The sequence below is a fragment of the Typopeltis vanoorti genome, chromosome 4, assembly GCF_054136105.1.
Source record: "Typopeltis vanoorti isolate ZY-2024b chromosome 4, IOZ_Tvanoo_1.0, whole genome shotgun sequence".
In the NCBI taxonomy this organism is placed as follows: Eukaryota; Metazoa; Arthropoda; class Arachnida; order Uropygi; family Thelyphonidae; genus Typopeltis; species Typopeltis vanoorti.
Window position 1 is genome coordinate 72,956,316 of NC_143552.1, and position 12,774 is coordinate 72,969,089.

The 12,774-nt window shown below is 34.9% G+C and overlaps 1 protein-coding gene across 2 annotated transcripts in view; it reads right to left on the minus strand.

Annotated features, from left to right (window-relative positions):
- Positions 1–3,598: 3,598 nt before the first annotated feature.
- Positions 3,599–12,774, minus strand: part of LOC150107409 (5'-deoxynucleotidase HDDC2) — a 74,634-nt gene continuing 65,458 nt past the window's right edge. Inside the window, exon 6 of one of the 2 annotated variants that reach the window (XM_090391279.1) lies at positions 3,599–3,772. In XM_090391279.1, coding sequence (XP_090247405.1) covers positions 3,654–3,772 — 119 coding nt within the window. In that variant the 3' untranslated portion in view covers positions 3,599–3,653. Of the gene's footprint in view, positions 3,773–8,138; positions 9,335–12,774 lie in introns of those variants that run through there. The other variant, XM_090391280.1, reaches the window with a different exon arrangement.

The following is a 12,774-nucleotide window of genomic DNA, read 5'->3' on the forward strand; positions in this document are numbered from 1 at the left end:
TTTTTATGTTCAGTTGTGATATTACCTTTATCATATCTGATTCCTTTTGCAGTACTCTTTCCTCCATTTCTAAGCTTATTCACTACTCCAGAATATTATGCCACTCTCCAGATATTAATTCTCTATGTTCACACTAAAGTCTCCATGACTTTTGTTTAGCTAGATTTACATAGTGCTTCACTGTTTTACATTTTTCTTTGTATTATCTAACAGCATAAGCAGATTTACTTCCACTTTCAACATGCTTTTTTCTTTTACTCAACTTTTTATTCTAACTTCCTGAGTTCACCATGGAGTTCTTATTTTTCTATTAATACAGACAACCTCACCACATACTTCTCTGGCTATACTGATGAATGGTTTCTTCAGGGTTTGCCACTGAATCTTCAAGGTTTGGTTGTGTTCAGCCTCTTTTCTATTTTCTTAAATAATGTTGGTATATTTGTCTGCAGTTTACCTCTGAAAGTGAAAGCTGATCAACTTTGATTTGTTTTAAAACTCTTTTGGACATTTTCAATATGAAATTTAGTTTTATCCTATTCAAAACTAAATAGTGATCACTTCTATTCCAAATCCTCTATACACTTGTGTCCTAAACCAGTGAGAAATCATTGCTATCAACAATAACACAATCAATGAGAATTCTTATTTCTTGCATCTTCTCTCCACATGAATTTATGCATATTTTTATGTTAGAACACGTTAATAATAACTAGTCCATGTCCTGAATGAAAATCCAACAAGTACTTTCCATTATTATTAGCTTTGCTATTTTTTTTCAAATTTTCCCAGAACATTCCTATATGTCTGGTAACCATTTCCTATTCTGCTGTTCAGATCACCAACAAGGACCAACTTTTGCTTTTTAATTGTATCAACTTATCTTCTCTAATGCCTCAAAACATCCCTCCATTTCTTCCTTATGATCTGTGTGACTATGAGGCACAAATAAGTCTCATTGTCCACATCCCCATTCTGATGTTTGTGCACATAACTCTACTTGATGCTGCCTGCCATTCAAGAAGATTCTCATATTTAGTGTTGAATATTATAGCTACTCCTTTTCTCTGTTATTATCTAAATATAACATTTGGTATTTGTCACTTAGAAAAATCTAACTTGTTTTTTGTCTTCCTTTTGTTTCAGTCATGTCTATTATGAAGATCTGGTACTTATCCAATTCCTCTGCTAGTTCAATATCAATGAAAACATTGATGCTTCTTATACTGATAGTACCAATCTTGTACTCTGCCGATGTTGAGTTGGAATGATATGATCCAGGATTTGTTCTAGTAGTTGACTATGTTGTTTGGATTGATTCCCTGAAGAAACAATGGGTGCTCTTGTTTAACCAGGCAATGCCCCCAGCTGGCATGAAATTCTATCATATTATAATTATTAAAGGAGACCTCTAGGAAGTCAGGGACTCATCTAGTTTGTTGAATTCGTTAACATTACTTGCACACACACCACATCTGATGGCAATCCATTCTAATCACATACCACTCTATGAGAGAAAAATCTAGCCCCTCACCCTGAGGGTGGGAAAAGGATGCCCTTGCATCCTTTTCACACCCTCCATAAAATGAAAAATTCCATCTGATAAACTGTATGACCCTTTCAGAAGTTAAGTCTCGATCATATCGCTCCTCTTTCTCTCATCGACTAGTGTCTGCAGTCTAGAAATTCTCGGTCTGTCTTTGTAATCAGTATTCCACAATCCTGATATAATTTTTGACACTTTTTTCCTTGCATTCTTTCCACTGTCTCAGAATCACCACGGAAACCAGATCTGTTTGCAACAGTCCAAGTGAGTTCTTATCAAGGCCTTGTAAAGAGACAAAATGACAATCTTTACATGTCAGAGTTTGTTTCAGTATTGCAATTATTCTCTGAGTTGCATTTACAAATTTTGCTATATGACCATTTAACTTCAACTTCTTGTCCACTAAAACTCCAAGATCCCTAATCTGATCAATTTCTTCTAGCATAATTCCACCAATATAATACAACACTGGGTATCTAATATAGCCAAAGTGTATGGCTTTACGTTTGTTAACATTGAACTGACAGCTATTTTCATGCACACATGTCCACAATTCAAATCATTTTGAAAGTACAACATATCAGCAGTACTCCTGATTACCCTACCTATCGTTGTATCATCAGTAAATAGCTGTATGTCGTGTCAAATCTCTTACAATGTCATTAACATGTTAGCACTCTGCTGCTGGATGCCTACTAAGGGTTACCTCGTAGTGATCGGGATGATCTTTGATGCCAACTATGATCATTCTTGTAGCAAATATGTGCTAACTATATATTGGGCATCTGTGGCAAGCCCATTCAAAGCCTTGATGGTGGCGAGAAATGAAACAAGTTGTAAATAAGATGGATTTATTCAGAAAAAAAACATTCATATTTTCAACTAAATGTTTTCTAGTAGAAAAAAACAAGGTATATAAAATATTTTTATGTATGACATTTCTTGAAACATTCTTCCCCACATAAGGTGGTTTTTTCTTCACAAACTGGACAAAAATATCTCATTTCTAGCTAACATTTTTCAGTCGTACAAACAAGACAAGGTTTAGTTGATCATGATTTTTTTTTCAGTCAGTGGTATGGCCTCCAGGTAATGGAAATTTTCAGGATTTGTAGATTTATTGTTGTTTGTCTTGGGTATTTTATCTTCAATTATATGGGTTATGAAGTTTGCCCTGAATTTCAATGTTCTTATATCTGAGTTGGTAGCTTTTCGATATAACAAATGAGCATTATGTAGATTTCTATAATATGTAGAAATACAGTAGATGCCGCTTATTGTGATCACTTTACACCAGAAGGATGGAAATCCCCCTCGAATTTTCAATATTCGAGTCATCAGAATTCAAGGAGAACCAACCTACCAGTCCGGAACTCGAGGGATGGGCACGGGGAGGGGGGAACACTTTTGAGTCTTCAAAATTCGAGTCATAATTCAAAGAGAACCGGCCTGCCAGTGCGGAACTTGGGGGCGTCAGAGCCCCCCCTAGTGTGTGTGTGTGTGTATATATATATATATTCATGAGCATTGACTCGGTTACTGTGATACATTTAAAAAATATATATATATTTAATGACTAACAAACCGAGAATAAGTTAGAAAACTTTAATGATACAACTAGTTTCGGCTTATTATGGTCTTCATCAGGTATCTTTGTAGGTAGAAGAAACAATAATAAAATACTGAAGATATTAAGAAAACTGAGAAGCACTGGTTAATTGTATTAGATAATTAAAAATAAAAAACGTTGTATTAAAATTCCAGATGTTCTATTTACGTGCCATTGTTTATTGTATGTGTGGTAGTAGACTCTCCAGAATGCCAGTATTGAACAACAGCAGTATGGCTCTCAGGGATGTTATAGCTCAAATTACTGTTTGTTTGTTTTTTTTAAATATATATATATATATTTTTTTTTTGGAATAGTTCTTATTTAATTTCCAAAAGTTCATAAAATTGGAGCTGCCCACTTCTTGCTGCAAATCTTCAACTCTATCATCCAAATTTCAAAATATCTGAAAGTTATACCTGGTAAGAGAACAATGCATGATGTATGAAATAAATGGCTGCATATAATTTATTTTCATTTTAAAGCAAACAAAATACATTAAGATTCAGAGCCGATGACGTTATCTGTCTTTTGATCTCCACTACCACCATCAGCTGCAGCCCTCAGTGCATTTAATTCTTCAACCCATTCTTTGACTTGAAGGAGATTAAACTTGCCTGAAATAAAACATGGTATTGCATGTTTAGGGAGCAAAGATTAAAAAAAAAAAAAAATTACATAAACGTACATATTTTCATACAAGTATTAGTAAACAGCCTTTCTGTAAAAGAATACCCGAGAGAAAGTCTTCTATACTGAAGAATAAACAGTGTTTTATATTACATACATGTAGTGTATATGTGCATTCACTCACACACACACACATAGAGAGAAAGAGAGAGAGAGAGGAGTCACCAGCTAGAAAACTTCTTTTAATTTATCCTAAAACAAGGACATTTTCACTTTCTACTAGTTAGAGGAACTGTAATCATAATTTGCACTTAGCTAATAAAAATATTGCTTCAAAAACTCTTGACATAAGAAATTCTGTAATTTAATTAATGGTAATTTTTAATAACTACAGGATGGACTGAAATCTTGTTACTCTCACACCTGTCCTCAAGCATATCACCATCTTTACTAATTTAACTTGTTTCCATAACAAGGAAACTGATGAGTATACAAATTCTATATGAAAATAAAGACAAAACTATGAAAGTACCTTGAAGGAAAACAGAAAGCATCAACTGCACTCTTGTACACACACAATTTTATGAAATTTAGATTTATATTTATATAAAAATATTTAGATTTTTATGAAAGTCCAGTAATAGTAAAAACTTAAACATGTAGAAATGTCACGCCATCCTTACACCTCTTGAGAGCCCTTTTATGTGACTCCCATCTGCAAAGGTAAACTTTTAGTACTGTGGATGAACTATGGATTTGTTTTGTTGTTGTGGTTTTATCAATTTTATATATTTTCATATTTTTATTTATTTTTTTACATAATCCAGAAGCTGAGCTCCATAAACCAAACACCCAAACTTTTTCACTACTTCAAGCCTCTAATATATTAGTGGGGGAAAGTGATCTCACACCGGGAGATGAAATTCATATTTACTTAGAGACAATCAGTCGCAAACATCAATGCCCACAGCGGAATTTTAACTGGCACCATGGTTGGACAGTGGATATACTAACCACTCAGTAAACCAGGAATATGAAGATTTAATAAAATATATTATCATTTATACACTTGGCCATAGCATGTAAAAGGTATTTACAAATGCCAATGTCTGTAATTTCAAATGAGTATATTTTTGAGACTGAATTTTATGTTTTTTAAATTTAAGTTTTTATTAACACAAGTTCAGTCAATCTGATAAATTTTATGGGTTATACACTGGTGTCCAAAAGCTAATGACAAACTACATATACCTATAGATGAAAAAAATTTTTTGTGACTATAGTCAAATGTAGCCATAAATTATTGCAAGCATATTAATAAATTATATTACACAAAAAATGTGTTATGAATTTCATAGAAATTAAATTGCAGTACATTTTTGGCAAAAGTTACAAATTTCCTAAGAACGTTGTTAAGGAATTAATGCACAATGCTTTCAGAAAACTATGGGGACAGACATTTCACTATGGAATATATCCATCTCGAACTGCGATGCAGCTCTCACGTGACCTGCCATGTTGAATCATGCACCAAGTGATTTGGGAGATTTTGGAGCAAACTGGCACACTCCTCCTTCAGAGCAAGGATAAGACTCGTTTACTGGAGGGAAATTTGGAGCAGAAACGCATCTCCCTATTGTGTCCCAAACATGTTCTCTGTGTGTGTTGAGATCTCGGGAGTGTGTGTTGGCCACTTGATTCAATTAATATCCTTGGTCTCCAGAAGTATCCCCACTGCTTGTGAACGATATCGTGTGGCATTATCATCCACAAAAATGAATTCTTTGCCTACGACACCACAGAAAATTGCAATATCGTTCACCAGTTATAGTCCCTTTTTCCAGCACTTGTAGGTCAGTGTATCCATTAAGCATAATGCCTCCCCACACCAAAACCTGAGCACCACCATATTTATCCCTTTCAAGAACATTCTTGCAATGGTAAGCAGTAGCACTTTCACACCAGATCAAAAACGATTCTCATCTGTAAAGAGTGCATTAGCCCGGTTTACATTGGTGTCATGTCCAATTTTTATGGATACAACACCACTGAAAACATGCTCTACAATGAGCTGTGGATGAAGGGATTCAGACTACAGGCCTTCCAACATATAGGCCTACTTGTCACAGATGTCTTACCATTGTTTGTCAAGATATCTGCATATACCTGTGCTGGGATGGAGCCGACTTGCAAGCTGACCTGCCATGTTGTGTTTTGATGTTATAACCAAAAATCTGTCTTCATGCTCTGTGATTAGAGCGAGGATGACCTCTCAGCAAATGTATGGAACACATTCTACTAGTTTGAAATGCTACCTAGAGCCTGGATACAATGCTATGTGAGATTCCAAACTCTCTGGCAATGTCACTAATTCTGCAGCCTTCTTCAAGCTTTCTAATAATCCTGCCCTGCATGAAGTCATCTAGATGATGTCTTTGAGACATTACGAAACATTCAAGTTTGCAACTTTATTCCTTCACAAAAAGAGTCTCCTTCAAACACAATGTGCTTTATTCCTGGCATAGCCCTTTATTCCATTGAGTGCTACCACGTGACGAATTTGCACACAATTCGAAGATTGAAAATGCACTTGCTTTCTACTAGAAATCACAGTTATACAGATTGCCGCAAGCTGATTCATCTGAATATGCGGTTGTAATCTTCAGAAATAATGTTTGTCCTCAGGTTTTGGAGACCAGTGTATTAATTTTGGATAACATTATTTTTCTGATCCTTGCAGATAACTTCGCCTAGTGCGTCACTGGGTGTGTCAATGTTTTCTTCAGAGTTGGTCATTCAGAATAAGGGCTGGTTCTTCTTTTCAAGCTTTTTTTTTTTTTTTTTTTTTTTTTTTTTTTTTTTTTTTTGGTAGAAGACTTGTATGTGTGAGTCTAGATCTCATTTCTGAAGGCTGTTCAAAATATTGATGCTTTTCAAGGAATAGATGAGTAGATATAGTAATTAACATTAAATACAAGGATAATCTTCTTGAATAAAAGTAACATCATGTAGACTGATGTGATCAAATATCAGAATGGAGAACTGGACAATGAGACTTATTTGTGCTTATGGTCCCACAGGCATTAGAGAAGGCAGCTGACACAATGAAAAAGGAAAAGTTGGTCCTTGATGGAGATCTAAACAACAGAGTAGGAAATGATTACCAAACATATAGAAATTTTCTGAGAAAATTTGTAAAAAAGAGCAAAGCTAGTAAAAATGGAAAGTGCTGGCTGGATTTCCATTCAGGACATGAACAAGTTATTACTAGCACCATGATCCAAAATAGAAAGGTGCACAAATTCATACAGAGAGAAGATGCAAGAAATAAGAAGTCTCATTGACTATGTGATTGTTGATGGCAAATTTCTCAATGGTTTATGATACAAGGGTGTACAGAGTATTTTAAATAGGAAGTGATCACTATTTAGATTTGAACAGGATAAAACTGAATTTCATATTGAAAAGAAGAATGTCCAAAAGAATTTTAAAACAAATAAAAGTTGAGCAGCTTTCAGAGGTTTACAGACACAGACACAAATACACCAAAGGAAATTTAAGAGAAGAGGAAAGAGGCTGAATACAACCAACCTTGGAGATTCGGTGGCAAACACTGAAGAAACCATTCATGAATATAGCCAGAGTATCATGTGGTCAGGTTGTCTGTATCAACAGAATAATGAGAACTCCACGGTGGACTCAGGAAGTTAAAGAGGTAGTCAAGGAAAAGAAAAAAGCATGTCGAAAGTGTCTGGAAAAATGGAAAAAAAAAAAAAGTAAAAAAAGTGCATCACGTAAAACTAGCTAAACAAAAGTTATGGAGACTTTGGTATGAACACAGAGAATAAATATCTGGAGAGTGGCATAATATTCTGTAGGTTAATGAATAAGCTTGGAAATGGAGGAAAGAGTACTGTAAAAGGAATCAGAGATTATAAAAGTGACATCAAAACTGAAGATAAAGATATTCAAGATATCTGGAAAAATCACTTTGAAAGCTAAATGAAACAAGCAGTGTCAGTATGGTGGTAGAAAACACTCAACATGAATGTGGTCAGGAATACAAGTAGAAAAAGCCATCAAAAACATGAAATGTGGAAATGCAGCCAGAGCAGAAGAAATCCGAATAGAAATGCTCAAAAATGGAGGTATAGAAGTTTCACAGTGGCCACACTGCATAATTCAGAAAGCCTGGTCAGAGGGTTAAATTCTGGATGATTGGAAAAGAGCTTTCACATAGTACCCATCTATAAAAATGGAATAAAGCTAAATGTGAGAATTACAGAGGATTTGTATTTAAGTCTTCTATGAGGGTTGTCTGAAAAGTTCTTGGTCTAACAATGAAAAAACGAATTTACAATTTCAAAATTATTTTTATTTTTCAACATAATTTCCCTTAAGACTAATACATTTATTCCAGCAATACTCCAGTGCTATTATCCTGTCTCTGTAGTTGTTCTCAGTAAGATCTGCAAAATACCCATCTACAGCTGCAATCACTCTTGATTCAAAGAAAAACGCTGACCAGCGAGGAAGAGTTTTTGTTTTGGGATGAGATAGAAGTCAGAGGGAGTCAAATCTGGCGAATAGGGTGGATGTTCCAACAATTCATAGTGCAGATTCCTTAATTTTCCCATTGCCAAAACACCTTTGTGGGCAGGTGCACTGTCCTGATGAAAGATGATTTTTTCCTTCTGTTCTTTTCTCACAAATTTTTTTTGGACTAGTCTGGTTAAAAGATCAAAATAATATTCCCCGGTTATTGTTTTACCCTTTTAAGATTATTAATAAACAAAATGCCTTTAGCATCCCAAAACAACAATATCATGACCTTTCTTGCTGATGGAACAGACTTTGTCTTCTTTGGCGCTGAACAACTGGCTTCTGTCCACTGTTTTGACTGCTGTTTGGATTCATGTAATGGTGAATCCAAGTCTCATCCATAGTAATAAATCGATGAACAAAAATCAGTTATTTTTGTTAAAATGCTCCAAGCACTGTTCAGAGATTTTCATGCGAGTGCGTTTTTGATCTGCTGTGAGCAAGTGCTGCACTCATCTTGGACAAACTTTTCATTTGCAATTCTTCATCCAAAATATATCCTACATGTTCTTTTGAAATGCCTATAGTCTCAGCAATTTCACGCACTTTGATTTGCCGGTCATCCAATACCATAACGTACACTTGATCAATGATTTCTGGTGTTGTTACACTTTTTGGACGTCCTTCACATGGATCATCTTCAAGGCTGGTACGGCCATGTTTAACCAGGCATTGGTGAGGTGGGAAAATGTAACAAAAGTGGTAATGTGGGATCCCACAGACCCACCCAAATAATGTAGTGTATTATAGAAATCATATCTTTTTAATCAATATTACTGGATTCTCTGTGGAGTCTTCCTCACAGTCTTGTTCTGTATCAGACTCATGATTACTGACTAATTCTAAATCAATCTCACTATCATGATCTCTGCTAAATGGCTTCTGGTATGTCAAAGCATTCATCTATAAGTTGACGCAACCTGTGTTTTTTCATGCTCGTAACTCATCTGGTAAAAAAAAAGATATTATTCTCAAAATATCCACTAAATATTTAAGAAAACATATTTGCTTATAGTTGGTATGTAAAAATATAGAAGACACAGCAGTAACGATAATATTTTATTAGAATATACATGAAAACAACTTATGTTTCAGAAGTAAATATAGTTACACTTTTAGTAAGGTGGGACTGGTGGACCCCCAGCACACTTTACACCTCTGCACACTAAAGTTGCTTGTGCAAAACAGCCTGTCGTCTATGGAGTCGAGTAGTGGGTTATGGGATTGACTCACTGCTACGCATTGTTAAAAAGTTATAGTCAATTTAAAATCTTTGGGGTCTGTGACACCTCACCTTACTAACACTGGGTTAAACTCAGCAGCCCATTTCTTAATTGTCAAAAACAAAGGAGAAGAGTGCCCCTAAAGTTTTATGAACTCCAAATGAAATTTTTTTGGTGTTAAACCTTTTACAAAGAATTTTATAACTGCAAGATACTCAATTTTATCTATTTCAAGGGATACAGACAACACTTTGGCTTCCAACGGCTGTATAAAAAAAACTACTTGATAGAATTACTTGCAATTTCACATGGATGCTTATGACAGATGTACCAACTTAGAAAAAAAAAATCTTGCTGATAGTGTTGCCATCTATTGTCAAGGCTGAGAACTTTTCAGACCACCCTCATAGATGGGAAAGGCAAATCACAAGGTGCCAAGTGGAAAGCTCTTTAAAAAGCTATAGTAATATGGGATAAATGGGGCATTATATCGAGTAATATGTAATTTCAATAAACATGTTTCTATTTGAGCTTAGAATTGAAGGAATTACAGGAAGATGGTTTGATGTTAAATCAGGGGTATGTGACAAGTGTGCACATTATCTGCGCTGTTATACATTATCTATATGGATTGCATTATGCAGGAAAGTGATATTATATCTGATGTAAAATTGGCCATGTTAATATTAGCTCTACTTTATGTAGAGGTATGACATAAATCCGTACAAGTCTGCAAAATTCCCTGACTAAACTGAATAACTGTTTATTTCAGAAATTTTGTAAAGGAAAAGTGGTTTCCAAGATAAGGAACAGTTTCTGCTAAAGAATAAAGCAACTGTTTCTTTTAAGAGAAATCCAGATGCATTTAAGAAACATAATATTCATTTTAGCTTGCATATTTTGGGTCCTAATCCAGACCATCCTGGGGGTGTGCTGCATCTCTTGCTTCTGAAAATTATCCTACTTTGGGCAAACAGGAAGAACAGCAAATATCCACATGGAAGAACACAGGAACCATATCCAGGAACTAGAATTGTCCATTACTTGCACTATAGCTATTCTGAAATAGCAAACCATGCCATGAATCACCAGATTCAGTGGGGGGGGGGGGGACTTATATAGAACTTATATAGAAGCAGACATAAATCCTATAGACTATTCTTAGAATTTGCTTCAGCATTATAACATATGCCAAATCTTAGCAAATTTGGCTGCCTCACTTTACCAAAAATCTGGGAGCCCTTCAAATAAGTTTTCATCCTTGCACTGATAGGGAGTGCCAGTCAGAACTGCAGGATCCCACTATGAATTCAGAATATGTTTGCTTTCTTGCCAGTGTGCTCAGTGTATTTCTTGGGATGAAATATTGGTTTAATAATTGATTAACTAAACATATTTACTTAGTAAATTAAAGACTTAATTCAGTATATTAGTCAAGTAAATAATTGTTTAATATCCGACATGTTTCACTGACTAATATCTGTCAGCATTTTCAGGGATACACTGGTAAGCAATGGAAAGTAACAAAAACTAGGAAACTAACCGACAATTCTAAAAATTATAGAAAGTTAAGTTATCACTGTGCATGATACAATATGCGTGTCGCAAGTACAATGTTTTATTTGTTGAGATATTTGTTGTAATTTTCATATCCAGAGATCTATCCCTAAATGGCTACCCTACAAGACTCATCAACAAGATTCTCTTCAATGACATACCACAAAGACAACGAGATGAAACCCAATACATCAGCTCTATAACAATTCCATTTGTTAGTGCCATATCCAAAAAATTAGCTCTTCTTCTAAAATCATATAATATAAGAGTAGCCTTCAAACCTATGGAGACCATTGAAAAGTTTATAAGATCCCCGAAAGATAGCCATCCTTTCTACAAATACTCTGGAGTTTACAGCATACCCTGTTCATGCGGCATCAATTACATCAGACAGACATCTAGAAGTTTTGAAACAAGAAAGAAGGAACACATAGGCTATGTAAGGAATAACAAACAAGATATATCAGGACTTTCTTCCCACTTTGCCTTTAGCAACCATAATATTGAATGGGATATGAGTCATATGCCCTACATAGAAGAGAACTACCATTCCAGAACATTCAAAGAAGCTGCTACAGTCACCCGTTCAACAGGTAACTTAAATAAGAATCAAGGCCTAATCCTACCGGATATATGGAAAACTCTAATTAGATCATTTAATCAAAAAGAAATGAACTTTCATGAAAATTACAACAAATATCTCAACAAATAAAACGTTGTACTTGCAACATGTGTACTGTATCACGCACAGTGATAACTTTATATAATTTTTAGAATTGTCGGTTAGTTTCCTAGTTTTTGTTACTTTCCATTGCTTACCAGTGTATCCCTGAAAATGCTGCCAGATATTAGTCAGTGAAACATGTCGGATATTAAACAATTATTTACTTGACTAACATACCGAATTAAGTCTTTAATTTATTAATACTAGTGGTCAAGAAAAAAAGGTCATAATATTTACTTAGTATTTGTTATCTACAGATGTGTGTTTATTCCACTAAACATTGACATGAGGCATTCAGCTCTATGATCAGAAAAGAGCTGAGTTTGATTCTCGTCAAGATGGGAGGAATCTTTAGATGGGCTTTTTCAATTGAAGGAATGTTAGCTGATCTAATATGGAGTTCTTCCCCCAGAAAACTCAAAATTTTCATCCTGCATACAAGCAAATTGGCAGAGAATACAAGGAATTAACAAAAATACTATAGGTGGGCAGCAGATGGTGGATAGCGACAAGATATTATGTAGATGAAGCATTAAGTAGTGCAAATGGTGGGTTATGTGGTATGGAGTACCTTCTCATGAGTCCTTGGAGATTTTATGTTGCAGTAATGTTCTGTGCTAAATAAACCTACTCTCTTCTTTCCTGATCCTTAGCACCTAAAAATATCTTATAATTATTTACAAGGGTCTCGTTGTTTTTAGGAGAAGAAAACAATTATATAATCAAAAATACCGATTATGTCAGCATGGTAGATAAACTTTCTTGATACTTTTTATTACTGATAGTATTTATCTTCACTTCTGCTGATGAAGTTGTTAAAGTAGCTGATTTTGTTGAGCACTGGTTCACTGATGGAAACAAGAGGAATTGGGAAATGCCCCAA